Source organism: Pangasianodon hypophthalmus, chromosome 2 (genome assembly GCF_027358585.1).
Source record: "Pangasianodon hypophthalmus isolate fPanHyp1 chromosome 2, fPanHyp1.pri, whole genome shotgun sequence".
Lineage (NCBI taxonomy): Eukaryota > Metazoa > Chordata > Actinopteri > Siluriformes > Pangasiidae > Pangasianodon > Pangasianodon hypophthalmus.
The window spans coordinates 20,673,472-20,694,429 of NC_069711.1; the positions used below are offsets into that span (position 1 = coordinate 20,673,472).

The following is a 20,958-nucleotide window of genomic DNA, read 5'->3' on the forward strand; positions in this document are numbered from 1 at the left end:
GAATTATCCATAAGAAAAAGACCTTTCCAGAGGTAATGTAATGAAGTTTGAATAACGTAATTTAGAATTTAATGTTAAAATTTATGACTTAGCCTGTAAATTATGTATTTCATTAAACATTGTTGTGAGAATGCAAATACTGTGCAAGAACAGAATATAAAACATTTACTCTCATATATGATGGAATTATCCTCAGCTCACATATACAGAATGATTATTAGCAATAACCAGATTACTATTATCAATAGTGTTATTTTTACAGTTATTTTTAATTTCAGAATATAAGTAAACTTGAGCATTTCCCCCTTCACCAAAGACACTGTGAAAAGATACTGCTACACAGAACTTGAAACTAGACCTGAAGCATTGAGGGGGAAAAACTGATTTAAACTGCCAGCACAAATACAGGCTGTTCAAATTCTGCAGTGGAACTGTACCTGAGAAATATGAGGAAAATTAAATAGAAGAATGTAAAAGAATTCTGTGTCCACGTGGGTTTCTTCTGGGTACTCCAGTTTCCCCTGCCTCGCAAAACATGGGTGAATATGGCATGCTTGTTACTCCTACTTAGAAAGGAAAAAAGCAATTGGATAAAAACTTCTAAGAGTCGGTTTAACAAAAGCATTCGTTGGAGACAGTAATAAGAAATACTGACAGGGTCAGGGTTTTTTTTCTTAAAGTGCGGCTTTACAACAGATGTCTTATAACATTTAATATTTAAGGAGTCTCATTGATAATAATTCCAAAAGTAACTTAGACGGTATTGAGTCAAGGACACAAGTTTTAAAGGAGCTTGTTATACCCAATTTGACAAAACTGTCATCTAGACGTTCTTGGATTATGATTCCTGGGTTATCATGATTACAGGATGGATTAGTACAGTAATAGATTGGTGCAGTTATTAGTAATGGATTGCCGGCAGCCTGCTGATGAATTGTAGGTCTTATGGTCTCTGTTTTATTACTGAAGAAGTCTGAGAAGTCATTGCTGCTAAGGTTGGGAGGAATATGAGAGCCACAAATAGCCTAGATACTGTGTTAAACAAGAACCTAACATTGTTATTATTACTTTGCATGAACTTTGAAGAAGAAGCTTTTCTGGCTGAGACAAGGGCCTGGTGGTAGTTTTTGAGAGATTTCCTTCATGCTATTGGGAAGACCTCCAGTTTATTTTCCGCCATCTTCACTCAGACTGTCAGGAGATTTAAGGACATGCAATTGTTCACTGTACCAAGAGACAGATCTTCTAATTACTGTTTTTCTCATATAAGATGGTGCTTCACTGTCCAGTGTATACCACAGAGATGTACTTAACTCCTCAATCATTTAGTCAAGCTGGAATCTATCAAACGATACACTGCATAGTTGACTTAGGCCAGGCAGGTTATCTGTGACTGCTGCAGCTGTGAGTGGCTTAAGTGCATGTTTCTTACATAGGCAGCTATAATAATTTAGCCAACAGAACTGGTTTAGATTAACTATTTTATTTAGATGGCTGTGAATGCTCTTCCTTGGACAGCCTTAGGACTGCAATTGCTAAGAACAATTTGCACTCAAGTTTCCATTACTGAACAATTAATAACTTCCATATGATACAATAGACTAAAAGGTAAAACTATAATGAATTCTATAATGTTCATAAGCTGCTCATAAGCTCCTGTTTATACAATTGCACTTTTTGACCATGTAGTACACAGTAATAGAAGAGAATTATTTATAAATGCACTATCCATTTTCATTTACATTTATGGCATTTGGCAGACACTCTTATTCAGTGCGACTTACAAAAGTGCTTTGAAGTCTCTATCAATAAATACATTCTCATACTGCTTCGCTAGGTCACAAACTCCGAATAACATCGGTCCAGAAACTCTGCTGGGGAGGTAATATAGTAACAAGTGCTCAGACAATACAAACTTTTTTAAGTGCTAATTTAAGTACTTTAGGAAGAGGTAAGTCTTATGATGTCATTTGAAGAGTCTCGATGCATGCCTTCCTTGTACCCTGAGAGATGTTTGGACTAGTCGAGCAGTGCTAGAGGATTGGAGGGAGCATGGTGCAGTGTGGGGTGTGATAAGTGCTTTGAGATAAGTGACGCTGTCCAGCGTCACCCAGATGAAGTGACGTGTGGCCAAGTATGGTGACCCATACTCGGAATTTGTGCTCTGCATTTAACCCATCCAAGTGCACATACACAGTAGTGAACACACACACACCGCGAACACACACCCGGAGCAGTGGGCAGACTTTTTTTTCCTGTGGCGCCCGGGGAGCAGTTGGGGGTTCGGTGCCTTGCTCAAGGGTCTCACCTCAGTCGTGGTATTGAGGGTGGGAGAGAGCGCTGGTCATTCACTCCCCCCACCTGAGACTCGAACCCACGACCACACGAGGATGGGTTCCCTTTTGAGTCTGGTTCCTCTCAAGGTCATGTCATCTCAGGGAGTTTTTTCCTTGCCACTGTTGCCTCTGGCTTGCTCATTAGGGATAAATTTATAAATTTTGAATTCATATCCAGAATGTATATATTTCTGTAAAGCTGCTTTGTGACAATGTCCTTTGTTAAAAGCAATACACAAATAAAATTGAATTGAATTGATTTAACTGGCTGTGGAGAGTACTTTGGCATCCTAACACTTTCAAGACAAAGGTACTAAATGTTTCTTTTCATGGTAGTAACACTTGTTAATTGTGGCATTGCTGGCTCGGTGGTTAAGTCTCTGAGCTACTGATTAGTTCAAGCCCCAGCACTGCTGAGCTGCCACCGTGGAACCCTTTAGCAAATCCCTTAGTAAATGTAAATAGTAATTATGCAGGATATTTTTTTTACAAAAAAAAAAAAAAAAAAGACTACACAACAGAAAGAAAGCATAGCCACACACTAGCATAGCTATACTTCTGCTCGCCTGTACACTTAAGCACCAAGTTGATGAGGTGCCACAGACTGAACAACAGCTAGTGGCAGGTCATTGAGTGTTTTTCCACATATCAGTCACTAACTGTAGCGTCAACTGGCCAGTTTCTGATCAGCAACCTACCTACCTAGATAACTAACATCGGATAAACTGTTAGCTAGCTATTATCTGTCTGACTTGGATTCCATGCAATACAGATGCTTGACCAGTCAGGGTCATCAGCATTTAGTGAAGAAAATATTAAAATAAACTTGTGTTTTCAGGTTATACTACAAGCCTGAAATATCATTTCACATCCCTGCACCATTCCTATCTCTTATCCTTAATCAAGTGCAGTTACATAGCAACAAGTGCCAAATGCCTATTTTGGGGTTAAAAAAAATAGGCAAAAGAGCAAAGAGTTAACATGAACAAGACTGTGCAACAAGACTATGCAAATTGTAACTGACAGATCCCTAATAACGCAGTTATTTACAGTTAACACAGTTGTTTACAGTCATATTTTAAACAGTTTTTTGAAGTGTCTCACCATCTTTAATCAAATTTTAACTGGATATTGATGTAAGCTAGTAAGGTATAGTCATGACTGTGAGTGCACACATTCAGAGAGAATTCTAGCTCACTGGACACTAGCCCACTAACCCTAACTTGCTAGCCTTAATACAGTGTAGAGAATGTCTGGATGCTGCTAATGTGTGTATTCTTATTACCTAATCTGTATTCTACAATGTAATTTGTTAACTACTCTCTGTATTTTGTTCTCCAGCCTGTCAAACACAGATTCCCCAAGTCAGACAGTGTTACCACACTAGCCAAAACACCGAGCAATAATTATAAGTTGCAGGCCAAGGGCAAACAGATGCCCCAGATGACTCACTTGTGCCCGATATAACTGAAATATAAAAAGAAACATACAAACACCTCCTGTTAGTCATTAACTGGATGACTAGTGACTAGCTAAAACAACTTCACAAGTGGGTAAAGATACAAACTACATGATGAAAATAAATCACTTGATTTTCAAATATCATTCATTAACTGACTCATTCTTGCACAACATAAGCGAGTTCGAAAAAATAAAAAAAAAACACCTCCTGTTCGTCACTAGCCAGTGATCCTAAGTTCTCTAGCTAAACTACTTCAAGGATAAATCAGCGGATTATCATATATCATTTACTAGCTTTCCACCAAATTAAATAAATGCCTTACCTTATAAACAAGATAAAAACCAAAAGCACCAGCAGAAGTATCTGTCTTCAATCCTTTCTCCTCTTATAGTGTAATATCAGACTCTTTCACTCTCACCCTCAATTGGCTGCTAGCTCCTGTCTGTCACTCTGTAATCAGACTTCTTTTGTGCCTAAAGTTTGATGTATCTGAGTGTAGTGTATGATATATAGATACACAATGCCTGGCAATTCTAACCTGACACCCCTGACACGGTGCTGACTGTGAATTACTACTGCAGGATTGTCAGGGCTACTCACAGTTTATTTGTTTCATTTGTTCATTTTTTTTTTAACAAAACTAAAAAAAAGTAGTGTTTAAACACTATGGCTTCACATTGGATAAGTGTATATACTGTATGAGCATGCTCTTAAAAACTGTGCACAGAATGTGGGAATAATAGTGAAAATAATAGTAGCACAGGAGGCTGTATTTGATGGAATAAAGCAGGAATTGGGGATCAGTCTGTGATTTTTGTAGTTTTTTTTTTTTTTTATTACTAAACCATATAAACCTCATATGGCTTTTGTATCTTCAGTTAGAACACCCATCGAACGTAGTGTACCTTTAAAACACATTTAAGATAAATAACTGGACTACAAGAATCACTATTGTACCTTTTTGTACCATTTGTCTGAGGGTGAAAAGACAAATGAAAAATGATCTCCATTTATTCCATCAAAATGTTATAATTCGATCTGGTGCGTTCTGGCAAAATGTTACCAAATGAAGCTGATTGTAGCTTCCTTACCACTGAACTGCAAGAATATTCCAACTAGAAAAAAGCAAAACAAACAACTGCAGTGTGATCAGTTCTGCTGACAGGAGTCTCGGACATATGACAAGTATCATTATACGCAAAACAGGGATGTCACCTGCTAGCTGGATATGTTTTCAGACAGAACAGAACAGACAGCACTTGGCATGAGATGCTGTGTAATGTTAATGACACACTCTTCTTTCTTCTCCTGTCCTAGAGCAGTTTGGACCATGTACAGTATGTTCAGGCCCAGTGTCCCTGGCTAGCCAGCAGAAGGAGGACCATTTATCTCTGAAGAGCAACAGGCTCATCATAGAAACATCAGTCCACTGACCCTGTCCTTCAGCTGTTTGTTCAGCTGTCAAGTCTTTTCCTCTTCTATAGCTCCAGAGACACTGCTGCACCAAAATCTGCTTACATCTGTTCAGAATGTTATCTGCTGCTCACACTCTTTCTCAGGAAAAAGCTAGGCAAAACATGACAAAAGAGTGAGTATAGTGCTGCACACATTCACTGAGAGACCGAATTCACAATAGCACCTGGTATTAGTTAACATGTGTGGAGTAAATCGCATGCTGCATCAGGTAGCGCATGTAAACAGTGTGTCTCTATGGCTAATCTAAGGTAAATATTACAATAATACAACAAACTTTGCTTTATCTTTAAGCTCTAAGTTTTGCATCTGAGGTAGGACCTTGATACTGAAAAATGTATATTAAAAATATTCAAATGATATAAAACAACTAATTAGAATGGGAAAAACTCAATAAAATAAGACGGAATAGTACTTCACAGCACATTCCACTAGAGACAATATTTTGTGTAGTTTTTAGGACGAGTTAAGATACTCGTTAGGGCTGCACAATATATAGTTTATTAATCATTCTAGCAGTACTGGCCTTTGCAGTACTGATATGACATAAGCCAATATGCAAATGAGCTGTCTAATAACTAACCAACCACAATTCTCTGTTGTGTTCTGTGAGCATTTTCACAATTTTTTTTATTTATTATAAAAAGAACAAGTACAATATGTCACACTTTTTATCCATTTATAGTTACATTTAATGTAGGAATGTCTGCGAAACAAGGTGGTTCCTGTTATTAGCTATAAACAGTCATTCCTTCACTTGTTCTTATAGTTTTTAGACAAAAAATTTAGTTAGTTTTAAAGAAACTGCTAAATACAACATCCTTTCTCCTGAAGACTTTCCTGTGACAGAAATCTTAAAGGAACAGCTTTACTTCTGATGATTGCAAAGTGCTGACACCGGAGACTCCTTCCAAAACCGTTAAATACTCCCTTCTTAGGGAAAGATTCGCCATGTCAATGTAAAATAACAGCATTTTAAAAATCATTTATTATTAGAGATTGAATGTTAATTAGCCATTACTATAGAAACCTATTGATAACATATAGATAACATATTTGAACAAGTACATTAATATAAACCTGTGATTTGTCTTGCAGCTGGCACTACTATCAGAGCTGTACAGTTACAGAAAACAGCAATGCGGTATAAAAACAATTATATTAATATGTATGACCTGGTTATAGTAAATACAGCACTGATGAAAGGATGGAGGATGATAGAATGGATAAAGAAAAGAAGAGGCATCCCACTGAGAACTGATGGACCACAGACGGCCATTACTGGGCTCGTTTGGCTTGACTTGGAGTAAATTGGCCAATAAAAACATCATTTTTAAAAAAAATCTATTTTTGGTTTGTTTTTGGTCCACCTTGATTTGGCATCTTTTTTTTAACGGTCTGTATTAAGTTTGACTAATTCTGTATTTCTGTTTTTGCCAGGTTCCATACAGCTGTATTATAAACCTTCACTCTGCCCAAAATCTAGATGTCTATCAGCTATTATATATATATATATATATATATATATATATATATATATATATATATATATATATATATATATATATTATATCAGCTATTTTTTCCACATCAAATACGCTCACTGGGATGTAATTTGGTTACAAATGCGTATAGACAGTACTGTTGTGATTTGTACTGTACACCAACTGTGAGCTGCACCTGTACATCAGATGCGGAGGGGGGAAAAAAAACAGAAGAAGTAATAGTGTGAGCACTTAATGTGTAAGAGAAATGAATGGTATGATCCATGGTGACTCAAGATTGTTCCTCTGACCTAATGAAAGTTAAATCTTTATAAAGCGTTTAGCTAACCTGCATCAAGCAGGAAGACATAATAAACCAAATGCTGCACATAAACCCCTTAACATGAATGGTCTGGAAGAACATCAGTCACTTTTGCACTGCAGCTTGTCAGCACTCTGTCACTACAATATTTCCTGAGAACCTCTAGACGGTTAAACATTGCTTTATTAAGAGAAATAAGATTAATATTAATAATAAAAACATCAGAGCAGCTGTAGAGGGCCTGAGTGAGCCCTGAAGCCCTGCAGCTTCAATCAGTCATCATGAGACACAGAAGACATGAGACAGGTGAACACTTTGCGCATTGCCTGCACATGCACAATATGCAATGCAAAAGATATCAAACAAACAAACAAATAAACAAACAAACAAACAAATAAACACTTACACTGAATCGTCGAGTAATTGTCCATTGGATTAATTCACTAAGCTGTGTTTTATTCCGCTCGTAATCCAGGTGTTGAGAAGAGAAGAGTAGGAGGATCACGGAGCATCACAGCACATTCTCTCTCTCTCTCTCTCTCTCTCTCTCTCTAATACAGCACCACTCTCCACATCATCCGCAACGAAGCCCGATCATCACATGCGCATCTTACTGTCAGGAATAAAACCAACTCGTGCCTTCTCATCCCCTGTAGAAGATTTTAATCTCATGTTCAGTTTAGTTGCTCCTTCTCACGCAGCAAATAATCTATTCTATTAAAAAAAAAAAAATCATCGTTATCATAATAATATTAACGATACAGGCGTGTTTATCGGTTTATTCTGATCTCTTCATCCTGTCTAATTCCATCCTCAGCCATATTTAGCTATTTATATCCACACTATCCAGAGCGCACGAAGCGGTGAAGTCTTCTTCTCCACCTTCTTCCCCGCTACAGGAGGAGGAGGAGGAGAGCAGACCAGTGTGGACCGAGAAAACCCGACGCTGTCAAAAATAGACGCTTGAAGCCCAAATGCGCATGCGCGGAGGGTCGCGCGTGCGCAGTGCGCAGACGTCGACTAGCATGAAAAGTTACATCTAATGGCAAGACATGGTATGCTAACGTTGTATGCTAACGTTTTGGTCAAAATGTAATATAGCTGAATTCACCTGTAAAAAAAACTGCATTATTGTAATGAAATAATAAAGAATACCAGACAAACGTGTAACAAAATAATCAGTTTAACAGGAAAAAAGTAACAACAAACAAAAATAACATAAATGCAGGCTATCTCCTATACTTTTAGGGAAAAAGTTAAATCTACAACCCAATCCCACAATGGAGGCTTTTCCTTCCAGGTAATCAGGTAAGCTTTTTTAGGAAATGAATCCTTAACTATCCAAATAAGCTGCCATTAATAAAACCAAATCCTCATTGTACATTTCTGAAATCCTCTACATGTTAACTGTTTACATGTGAAACATGGCTCACGCTGTCAAAACCGACTGAAACCTTTTTTAATGATATGTTTGGCAGTTACACATACACAATATGGCCATGGATGTGGACACCTGACCATCACACCCCAAACTGTTGCCACAAAGTTGGAAGCACACAATGTCTAGGATGTATTTGTATGCTGTAGCATTATAATTTCCCTTCACTGGAACTAAGGCCCAAACCTTAACACATCCTGATGCCCTACTTCTGGTTGGATTTCTCATCACTTGGAAATCACTCGCTGCTGCTGAGGATGGCCCCACATGGACAGCCTAAAGATACATGAGATTACTGTGGATGGGACCACTCAGAAACCATGAAGGAGGCTCTGGACTGCAATTGATACAAACAGTTTTGCTCTGATGGCTTAAGACTACAACTGCTATGATAGCTTTAGGACTGTAATTCCCATGAACAGCTTTGCACTCAAGTCTCCATCTGTGAACAATTTGATAACCTCACCAAAATAGACTCCATGTGAAAACTGTAATGAATTTTCTGGTTACACATCTGCACTATTTGACCATGTAGTACACAGTTATAGAAGGGATTTATTTATAATCGCAGTATCCGTTGTCACTCAGATGAGGATGGGTTCCCTTTGGAGTTTGGTTCCTCTCAAGGTTTTTTCCTCATGTCGTCTCAGGAGTTTTTCCTTGCCACCATCGCCTTTGGCTTGCTCATTAGGGATAAATTCATACACTTAAATTTATATCCTGAATTTATATATTTGTATAAAGCTGCTTTGTGACAATGTCCACTGTTAAAAGGACTATACAAATAAAACTGAATTGAAACATGTTCCAGCATGACAATGCCCCTGTGCACAAAGCAAGCTCCATGAAGATGTGGTTTTCTGCACAGAGCCGTGACAGATCCACATATGGGTGTGATGGTCACATGTCCACAAACTTTTGGCCATATAGTTTATGTGCATGATTTGAACTAACTTTATGCATATTTTTTTTTATAGTGTTACATTTTATACATACATGCACCATAAATATGTGGAATATGCTACTTGTGATGATTTTACTTTAATAAAAAAAAAATAAAAAATAGCCAAAGCATGTCAGTATTTCCAAGCAAATATGGACTGTAGGAACACTATTAAAATTACTGAAGTAATTAGTTAAATATAGTTTACTTTAGGGCTTACTGTATTTATTCCCTACAGTGTACATTATTATTGCATTATTGTGAATAGTATTTTACAATTTGTGCTGCATTGTGTACTATGGATTTCCTTTAAAACCAAGAGAGAGGCAGAGGAAAACCCTGCAGTAGAGGAAGAGGGGTTACTGAGGTTATTGCAGCACCAACACTATATTTTCCAGATGGTTAGTAAATGAAGCTTAATGTAAAATGTAAACAAGTACACTCAGCAAAAACAAAACAGAACAAAAAAAAACAAAACAAGATTGTTACTTTTTTTTTTCAAATAATCAGGTTCAGACAAATTGATTTTTTTCTTTTATTGAATTGCAAAAATGCATTGTTTTATCCTAATGCACAGTTTTCCAGCTCCCTTCCCCACAAACAACAGACATATTTTGTGTTGGATCACCACAAAGGAAGAAAAGTCTCTGCTGTCACTTTTGTTTACACCAGTTGCCCACAAGTCATGCAACCAATTATAGATGCAGACGCAGTGTTTTATACTGAGAAATAGGCAATTAGCTTTACAACACCTAACTGACACAGCAAGACAGCAGACCAAATGTATTGTGCATTAGCTCATATCAACAAGGTGGACTTGTCAAGCGTGTTTTTATTTGAGAAGAGTTAATACTACTAAAAATGATCAATTTGTTGTCATTACTGAGTCAGAGAGAAACAAACTTCCAAAGGTGTACAAGTGCCTGAATATCAAAAGATGTTTGTTCAAATCTCAATAATGCCTAAGTATTCATTATCCTTAATGAATATTAAGTTGATTCTTACTTTAGTTTTTTTCATGTCGAAGAAAATAATGTTGGTAGCACACAATCTAGTTGTGTTCATCTGTTAATAGTAGACTGAGAATTTAAAATACTTGTTTAAAAAAAAGATGTATGCAATGTTTTTTGGAGTGTAAACATACTACACATATAACACAGTCCTTGCCATTTTAATCACACTTATACCACAGCACTGTTGAATTTTCTAATCCGATTGGTCAAAAAGCATTGATTAATTTTCTATAACAGCAGCTCTGACAGTAGCACTGGCTGTAATTGAACTTACAGGTTTATATCAGAGTGCTTGTTCTAATACGTTATCATTCCAGTAGTAACACCTCATTCTTATAGACTTGAATGGTACACACTCTCTGGAATCTAAGACAGATTGGGAAAAAAAAGTGTTGTTATTTAACAGTGTACAATTGTTAATATGGTGAAGTGTTCTGTTATGAAACATTTATTCAAGATCAATGGAAGGAATATCTCCTTCAACTTAGTGTCAGTGCTTTGCATCAGTCAGAAGTAAAGCTGCTCCTTTAAGTTTTCCACCACAGCAATGTTTTCAGAACAGAGAACTTTGTGCCTTCCAGTTTCTCATATTTAAACTGCATTTTTAATTAAAAGAGAAGAATAAAACAGTTTGAGATGTGTGATCATAGAAAAATAATAAACTTCGTTGTGGTAAGAGTAACTCCACTTTGTGTCAGCCTGCATCACACCACCTAGTCATGAACTATTTTGCAATAACATGACCTGTCATGTTTTATTCCTTAATTAAAACATATCCAATTAATTACCTGACTAGAGCAGCTGGATAGTAAGACATGTTTAATCTATATTTCAATAAATTGTGTCATTGTATGTGTATAAACACTTCCTATTTAAAGAGCTAAAACTGCACAGATAACAGGCAGTTTTGGCAGCAAATGTATGTTAGGATACTAAATTTAATTTGAGCACTGCCAAATTATATTGGCAGCACTCAATATAAATCCTGTCTCATTGCAAAAATGACAACAATATTTCTGGGGAAAATAACATTTCCTCTGCTCAGTGTTACTCTCGCTACATTTTTATTCAGAATACTGTTACAAAGCGCTAACACTGGAGACTCCTTCCATAAATGTTATATAAATGTCTCCTTACAGAAACCTTCACCATATCAACACTTATAGATTTTTATTTTGTACTACTACTCATTTACAACTGAAATGAATGTACTTCCGTAACATCCTACCTAGCTAGTTAACACTGCCTAAATTCACATTCAAATTCACATTTTATGCCATCAGATATTAACACAGCCTCCTCTGCATGACACACAGCATCATAGCTGTAAGCCATATAATATGACAGACATAACAATGCCAAGGCATTTGAGCGTAAACATAAAGGATTTGGGTTTCAACGACATTCACTCAGAGTTACAAACTAATTCTGTAAGAGGTAACAACTCCAACAACACCAGGGAAAGCCAGGAGCTTGTTTAGTATTGTTTTCACAGTATCCTCACTATTCTTTTTTCTTTTTCCCTTTTTTTAATACTTTACTATGGGGAAGTGTTTCATTGCCAAATTCTGCTACTTAAACAGATATACTGTGACACATTTGTAACATATAACATAAAACATTGATTATAACATGAAACACTTGATTATAAGTATCCTGTCAGGTTAGCTTATGTTAGCCATTTAACTAATATTATCAATACAAATTATGAATATTTCACGTGACTCAAAAATCCTCTCAGAAATCCTGTCAGGTTAGCTTTTGTTAGCAAGCTGGTTAAAGTTAACAGTCAAGATTATGAACATAAATGTAATGTAAAAATCCTCTATTTAATGTAAAAAATAGCTTAGATTAGCTTAGATTAGTTAGCATTGACTGTGGAAATTGTGAGCATTTATGATTTGAAAATCCTGTCAGGGAAGCTTATGTTAGCTAGCTAGCTACTGTTAGCAGTGAGAATTATGAACTTTAAATTTTTTATTCAAAAATCCCTTCAATAATCTGCATAAATTACCCTGTGATAGCCAGTAGTTAGCATTAACAATGGAAATCAAGAATATTTATAAATATGACTTAAAAATCCTCTCGGAAATCCTGTCAGTTTAGCTCGCTGGCTAATGTTAGCAGTGAAAATTTAGCTTAGCCAGTAGTTAGGTCAGACAGAAATATTTCACAATATAAAAGTTAAAGTTATAGATAATCAGCCTTGGTTTGTTCTAGGCCAAAGAAAGTGGGGGGAAAATGCAAAATGCATCAAAATATGCTCTGCTTAACTCTTGGAAAGTTACAAAGGTAAAAAAATATGCTACACTAACTTAATTTGGATACTTTTAGGTCCCCTTGAGTTCTGCATTCAAAGCTGGCAAGCCAATATATGATTCTACTGTGAAATGCCTCCAGAGCTCCTAAAGGGATTACATAGCCCACTGGCTCCTGCAATAAGGTATGTGGTGTGGAGTGGTAAAGAAGGACATCATACAGGAAATAGGATTCTTCATAGAAGTTCTGAAAGCAGAAGCAATTCCTTCAATTCCATCAATTAGATATCAGTAAAATGACTGTAAAATGACTGAACTGAGAAAGTATGAGAATGTCTTTCTACATTGCTCCCTGTCATGGTCTGAATTTCTTACTTACATATTCTTTATAGATTGGTCACTTCATATTCTGTTGCTTAGAATATAAAGCTATTTAAGTTACATGTTAACTTAAACTGCCATGCATGTTGCAATATGATCTTGGAGTCCAGTTATATATGTGTATTTATACCACAGCACTGTTGAAAGCTCGATTCTGATTGGTTAAAGGTTATAGATGAGTTTTCTATAACAGCAGCATGGACAATAGTTTTTGCTGCAAAGTATATGTTAATGCACTCATTCTGAGAAGCCTTGGAGGACACACTATATGAAGTATATGAAGGAGACATTTATCGAGCTTTCTTGTAAGGAGTCTCCAGTGTCCGCGCTTTGTAACAGTCAGAGATAAAGCTGTTCTTTTAAGTTTTCCGACACAGGAAAGTCTTCAGGATGGACGGCTTTGCAGATTCTCTGTAACATGACAAGCTCCATTTTTTGTCTTATTAACCTCATGAGAGAGAGAGAGAGAGAGAGAGAGAGAGAGAGAGAGAGAGGCTGGTGAAGGAACAACCATTTATAGCTGCTATAATGTAAGTGATAACAGGAACTAACTTGTCTCACGGATGTTCCACAATATTAGATGTTACTAAAACTTTCATATCACTATATTCTGGCTATCTACCATTTTTTCCCTATCCATCCATCCATCCATCCATTCTCATTAGCTTGATATCTCAAGAACGAGTGGTTGAATGTTTGTAGGAGTTATATGGAATTATCATTGTAACCAACAGATGTACTGAGTAGACTTTGGAATTGATCCAAACAGGGTCAAGGTCACAGCAATGTCAAATGTCCGAAATAGTTTTTCTTCAATAGCTCCTGTTTCATGTATATTTTAGGGGTAGTTCAGGCATACAAATTAGCAACAAGAAGGACTAGACAGGTTGGAAGTTGAGGCATCCCCATCGACACCAGTGGCGTCAAGTTGAACTTCTTGTACTATAATTTATTTGAATTTTAAAGAACTCAAGTTTTTCCACTGAAGTTTGTGCCCCCTGAGGGAGTTTAAAATTAGTCCATATCCTTGAATGTACTGTAGATCATTCTAAGCTTTGAGTGGTATTACATCCCTTCATATTTAGTTGTCATTTTGATTACAAGTGCTGTGATTACCTTGTATAAAATCAAGTGCCATTTGTAAAAAAAAAAAAAAAAAAAAAAAATTAGTCAAAAAGTAAATTAACTTGAACTTAACACACTAACTTCACCTTCTACTCACTATACACATCACCAAAACAAAACAAAGTAAAAGAAGCTAAAATAATGGCACACAACACAATAACTAAACAATAAGCAGCACAAAATGAGAATTATTCCAAATCAAAACAGAAAGAATTCAGCAGAAAGAAGTTAAAACAGAAAGAGTCACAAAACAGACAATGTGTCTTACTGCTAGTTCTGGGTTTGACACACTGCTGTGTTTTCTCTGTGCATGCACAGACAAGCTGGACAGCACTGTACACCACTGCAGCAGCATCACTCCGATCTGCGTTATAGATTTCAATCCCCATAAGAGCACTCAGCCGCCAGTTGTTTTATTAAAAGATCAGCATTATCTTCCCTTTCCCCAGATAGGCCTTTTAATGCTGAGATCAGGATCTTGGCACGGTACCTGAGAAACGTGCATTATATGGATGGATGGATGGATGGATGTCGGGGCAGATTTTAGCAGTGGGTTCATCTAAGTGAACTGTTCTCCGGAGGGCCAATGGATTACTCAAGCCTAACTGACTTACATGACGCTTCTCAGTACATACCAACACTTACTTGTGACAGTTATTAATGTCAAGAAAATATCCTCGGTAATTATTTGCCATTTTAAGCATAATATGGGTGTTGGGACTTTTACAAAATCTCATAATGAAAGAAAATTACCACTTCAATTAATCTGATTCTATGAAACACAAAATGTATCTTCTAACCAAAATATTTTATTAATATTTTACAGTATGTACAACCCTATGTACAAAAGCATAAAGGTTCTAGCCTATTTGGCCTACCACCAATGTACACTATTTTCTTCCTTAGCAAAATAATTAATATGCACCTCCAAAGTATACTTTGGCATTGTTTTCTGGCTGCTAGACACAACACAGCAACAGAACAAACCAGAGAAAAAATGCCAGGGAAAAAAAAAGTAATGCATTCCAATTCCAACGCACTGAAAAAACCACGACATGACCTTCAAAAATATTTCTGATAAGATTGATCTTTTCTGGCAGTTATGAAGTCACGGAAATTCCAAGATAAGACCTCTGGCTCTCACCAGAGCCTTGCAAGTCATAAAGTTTTACAAAGATGTACAAAGTTAAAGTGCCCAAGAAACAACATGCATACTGTATATAACTACACCTTTTCTCTATAAGCAACTTTTCAGCTTCACTCTGTAACAACATACTCAAGTATAACTTAGAAATATTTTCCCTCTTTCAATAATCTAATGTCAACAGCTAGACAGCAACCAGAGGAATCAATAAAGAAATCTGTTGCAAACATTTTTTTTTTATTATCAGTGTTATTAAAGGCATTGATTAGTTGTACATTACTGAGGGAATGTTTGCAAGATTTATTGCATTCACAACACTATTACATTAAATCCTGTAAAATATTATATTTTCATTTCTTTTTTCCTTTTCTTGATTTACATTCACTGACTTGTTTTAATCTGAATCCAGAACACAATTTTAGTATTATTATAAGATTTGAACTTTATGTAAGTCTCTATAAGAACCTTATTTAAGTCTCCAAATTATACTCCAGATCTGCATTCATCTTCAGTAATCACTTTATCCTATCACTTTATCAAGGTCACGGTGGTTCTGGAGCCTATCCAGGGAACACTGGGTGAGAAGCGGGAATGGCATGGAATGCTAGTCCATTGCAAGGCTCCATACACACACATGTATTCACACTCTTGGGGCAATTTAGCGTAGCTGATCCACCTACCAGCATGGTTTTGAGAACTGGGAGGAAACCAGGGAACCAGGATGAAACCCAAGTGTACTCTGGGAGAACATGTGAAATTCCACACATACAATAACCTGAACTCAAGATTGAACTGGGAGTTTTGAGCAATGAGGCGGCAAAGCTACCCACTGCACTACATGCTGCATACCCTGGACATAAAATGCTGTAGCCAGTAGTAACATAAATACAGAAAACACTGAGTAGAAGTGAACAAATGAGTAGAAAAATTATACTGTTCCATTGGAGACAATGTTATGTTCTATTTATAATAACCAGGTAAGTGTATGAAACTGCATAGTTCTTTATTAAATAGTAGGCCATATTTTGACACATTGCTTAGTACAGTAATATACATTTTTACTGTATATGTGCCCGTAGAAACCTCCACAGTGATTTCTCACCTCCTCATTGGTCCCCAGCAGATGCAGCTCATGCGGTTTGACTCCATTATTCATTATGGCAATGTTAAAGGCGTTACTAAGATATTTAAATCCTATGCTGTTTATCAGTACCAAGAATGGGAAGAATGTCTTTGCTATGTTTGCCAGGTTTGTAAGACATTTTGTTCATGAGTTATCACACAATTTTATGTCAGTAAAATGTTTTTTTTTTTTCTTCAAAGGACGTTAATCTGTCAAGTTTCCTGTGTGTTATCAGAAAGTTTTTATATAAGCTTTTGTAGATGCTTCAACGTTGCTGCAGTATTCTTAATGGCAGGAATTTTTGCATAATATTTGTTTTTTATCTAACTGGTAACAATGTTCTAATAACATACTGAAGCAAACCATTACTATAGCAGATGTATTTATGACAAGGTGTGCTGTTTTAGGAAAATAATCAACAACAATGTGGTGTGAGGTGGCCTGGCACAAAGTGGAGTTGATTTATTTACTGTAACAGTCCATCCCATAAAGTGTTTTACTCCTCTTATACCTCAGCAAGTATCCAATGATTGCATTATATATTAATTAAAGAACATCACATCATACTTTTTTACATTTATAGTTACATTTATTGTTGTGGAAAGTCCACAAGAAAAATAAGTTCCTGTTATCACTTACGTTATAGCAACTATAAACAGTCGTCCCCTCACCAGCCTCCATTTTTCCTCTCTCTTAAAGTTAATAAGACAAATTGTCTTGTTACCAAGAAACGAGAAAGCACAAAGCCTTCAGTCCTCGCAAAGTCATTAAGACTCTCATGTTAGAAAGCTGCATAAAGTTGCAGTTTTTTCTCTGACACTAGAGACTTCTTCCCTAAAAGTGAAATAAATGTCTCCTTAAGGAAAGCTTCACCATATCAATGATTATATGCTTTTCTGTGTTAAATAAGAAGCAATTTTAATCCACTTATTATTAGACTATGTAGTGTGTCTGCCACAACCTGTGAATGTCCCTGTGAATTAACTGTTATTGCAGAAGTGACAATGACAGAATAGGTCCATTAAAATAAACCTGTGATTTGCCTTGCAGCCAGCACTATTGTCAGAGCTGCTGTTATAGAAAACTAATCAATACCCTCTGACCAATCAGAATTCAGCAGCACTGTGGTATACAATGTCACAGCCAAATCTTCTGAGAACTTGTGTAATACTTTGCTGAATGTTGTACTAACGTTCTCATTTAGCTAGGGAGTTACATTAGATGTTCCTGAGCAAAAAGCAAGAAGAATCTGTTACACAACCTACATTGTGTGTCTGTAATCAATAAGTAAATTACAATTCCAATTTTCAGTTCTCCTTCCTTAGTTAGGCTGGTTTTGCCTTCCTGTTCTTTTTTTCAGAATTACTAATTTGCTTGAGTTAAGCTTTTATTTGCCTGTGCTTTTTAAAATTTCTGCCTGTTTTGACAGTGAATACTGCTAAAGGTCTGTATTTACTCTGCAATTGCATCCTGATGCCTGCTCCTCCTGCACAGGGATTTACCAGGCAATTCAATAACTGCACACACAGCAACCACTTTTCATTGATCCTGCCTCATGAAGCTCTGTTCAAGGTATTATTAGAAGGGCTCCTAACAAGGGAGCTGAATATAATTAATCCCTACATGACTATTAACTCAGCATTTCCTTTTCAAGCTCTGCGAAGGTCTCCTCATGTTGAACCACTTAGACTTGATTAAGCGAGTCAAAAATGTCATGAAGGCCTACACATTTGCCTGTATATTTCTCTAAGGTATGGAGATATAAATTGCATTTTCACTAATTCCTTTATTAATATTTAAGACTATAAAAGTAAATTTTGCTTTTACCATTGCTATGATCACTCTGTTGGGACCAATCAAATCAACCAAATCTGCAAGCTGTCACTTTTCACTTCAAAACGCATTGGGGGTTATAGCCATTTTAATTAGTATACATTAATTTAAAGTTTCCTTTTAGTTTTACACTTACAAATTTTTTTAATATTGTTTGCAACACAGTTAACTGTTGTAAACATCTGTATTTAACAAATGCTTCATATACATTAAATTAGGATTATTCAAATATAGAAGACTGCCAATACTGTCATGAACTAAATTTCATTCTCAAAGAAACAAGTAAACTCCCTACACTGTACCCAAATATATGCATGTTTTGAATGAAAGAATGTATTCATAGTATATAATGCACCTAATTCCACCTAATAATCCATGTCTTAAGCAGATATATGAACACTATGAACACAATATTCATATCTGTGTTCGTATCTTTCCTGCCAGCTCTTTGTTACCATGGTAACCCTGTCTCTTGCCCTGTTCTCTCAGGCTGAGAGCACCGAGTTAAAGTACACTACAAAGGAAGGGGACAGCAGGATCAGACGCTTGTCCCATGGCCTTCATGTCAGCTAAATGATGATCAAAAGAAAAACACAGCAATTTACTGGATTTCAAGCTCAACTTTTACCAGCAAGGTAAATGAACAGATGATCAGACAGACAAAGCAGTGGATTACAGCAGACATACTGCGATGCTATTGATATCAGGAAAAAAAAAAAAAACCTTCATTGTGTTAGGCTGCTGTGAAATTGAAATGTAGTGTACGTAAAATACACTAAACTTCAAAGTACTAAAAGCTTGCACAAAGAAAAAGATCAAAAGATAAAAAAGACTTGGGTTTATCATAAATACCTCTCCAAACAAGCTCTGTTTTAAAGAGTACTAGTTGCATACAGGAACAACTGCGGTAGACTGCCGGTTCTTGCAGAGGGCAAAGAGAGGGTAGAGCTCCACCTCATAGATCTTGCAGGTTAGACCTGTCCACTTCGAGTAGAATATCATGTAGTGGATATCCTGGGATCGTTGTCTCTTTCAGAAGATTAATGGCTGCCTCCTGTCTCCATTCTTTTTTTTTATGTAACTGGTAGATGTGAGCATGTGCCTTGTCTGGAGAGCTGACTATTTCCTAGTAAACTCTTAGAAAAAAGGGTTGTATGTTCAAGAGTTTCCTCTTGGGGAATCCTTAAAGGCTGTTTGTACTGTAGAATCCTATAATAAAGTGTTTTCCTATCAGAAAGATCAGAAGTAAAACTTCTTTTGGAAGCTAAGAATATTTAAAGTGAAAGAAAACTTAAAAACCGCTTTAAGTTGCCTGGCCTGTGGGAAAATGCAAATCCTTGGCTTTATTTAGAGAAGAGTACAGTGTGTCAAAATGTCTAGTTTGAGATCATTTTTATGCCGGGTCATGTGCAGCACCATGTTGCCACTTGTCCGTAGTCACCAAGTTAGCAATCTAACTAGCAGCTAACAGCTAAGTAGCATATCATTCAACTTCTAACATTAGCTGTGAGAGTATTGAGAAATTCTGAGTCAATAACCTAAACTAAACTGTTTTAAGCCTTTGTACTGTATTTAATTATTTCTGCTTTATTAATTGTCTTGTAATTAATTTAAAAACGTCAGCGTTATTGTAATTTTGTTGGTGGGTAATATGCCTAATTAACAGGCAGAAAGCAGATGAACCTGCAGCTGAACTAACAAACATAATGTGAGAAAAGATAAAGAAATACTGAATATATGATCAACAAAATTATCTGAAATTTGCTCTGCTTTATTGTAATTTTTGTAAAATCCTGAGCATAACAGGTTCCTTTTAAACAAATAGGAACTGTAGGATAAGTATAAATGACATCACATCTTATGACAGTGTCGTGTCTGATTGGGCACAGACCTGTCAAATTTGAAGTTACATATTCATTATTTTCTTTATTTGGTACAGAATGATTTGTTACAGAATATATACAGTGGGAACCAAAAGTCTAAGACCACATTTAAAATTGAAAATAAAAAGGTTTTAGAATGTTGAAATATTTTAAACAAAGAAAGTAAATGTTCAGTATCTTGAATACATAATATTCGAGATTCTGCACTATTTCTAGGTCCCTATTTAAATGTAAGCAAATTAGTGATATTGACTGCTTTGTACAAAAGGTCAGATTTTCCTCATGCCTAATCTCTGCTATTAAAGCACGTGTTCAGACGACACGCCAATGGATTTGATCTAAAGTGGATCATAAGGTTTTGCACAAATGTGTGGAGTCCATGCCAGCTCGAGTGCACACTGTCATTAAAGCAAAGAAAGGGGACATAGCAAATACTAAGAAACTCTGAAATTCATGGAAATATTTCAAAGATTCCACCTTTCACCCATGTTGTTGTCAATAATATAATTTGTAATTGTAAATTGTTGTATTAAATTAGAAAATAATGCATAATAGAAGCATTTTCACTAGCGCTCTCAGACTTTTGAACCCCACTATAGCTATAGCATGCTATATATAAACCCCCAGTTCCTATGTTTTCTATGTTTGCTGCTGATCCCTTTTTCCAAGGAAGTGACAAAGGGTCATCCAAAGTAAAGGTCATTCAAAAACTACTGGCGCCTCATCGTTACTCAGCTGTA

The 20,958-nt window shown here is 36.2% G+C and overlaps 1 protein-coding gene and 1 long non-coding RNA gene across 10 annotated transcripts in view; one reads left to right on the top strand and one right to left on the bottom strand.

Annotated features, from left to right (window-relative positions):
• The window catches only part of lrrc7 (leucine rich repeat containing 7), a 130,418-nt gene that overhangs the window by 77,983 nt on the left and 31,477 nt on the right, over positions 1-20,958 (bottom strand). For 4 of the 8 annotated variants that reach the window (XM_026921598.3, XM_026921445.3, XM_026921521.3 and 1 more), the window contains exon 1: positions 7,484-7,972. The exons of 2 other annotated variants lie outside the window; for them this stretch is intronic. In XM_026921598.3, coding sequence (XP_026777399.2) covers positions 7,484-7,508 — 25 coding nt within the window. In that variant the 5' untranslated portion in view covers positions 7,509-7,972. Of the gene's footprint in view, positions 1-7,483; positions 7,974-20,958 lie in introns of those variants that run through there. 2 more of the 8 variants (XM_026921363.3, XM_026921289.3) reach the window with 1 other exon arrangement.
• Positions 8,101-19,799, top strand: LOC117599214 (uncharacterized). Of its 2 annotated transcripts, none has more exons than XR_004579662.2 (5): positions 8,101-8,385; positions 12,806-12,914; positions 17,932-18,074; positions 18,157-18,253; positions 18,825-19,799. It is a non-coding gene; the product is annotated as an uncharacterized LOC117599214 (long non-coding RNA). The 2 variants fall into 2 exon arrangements; XR_004579661.2 differs by having other exon boundaries at positions 8,103-8,385; positions 18,780-19,799.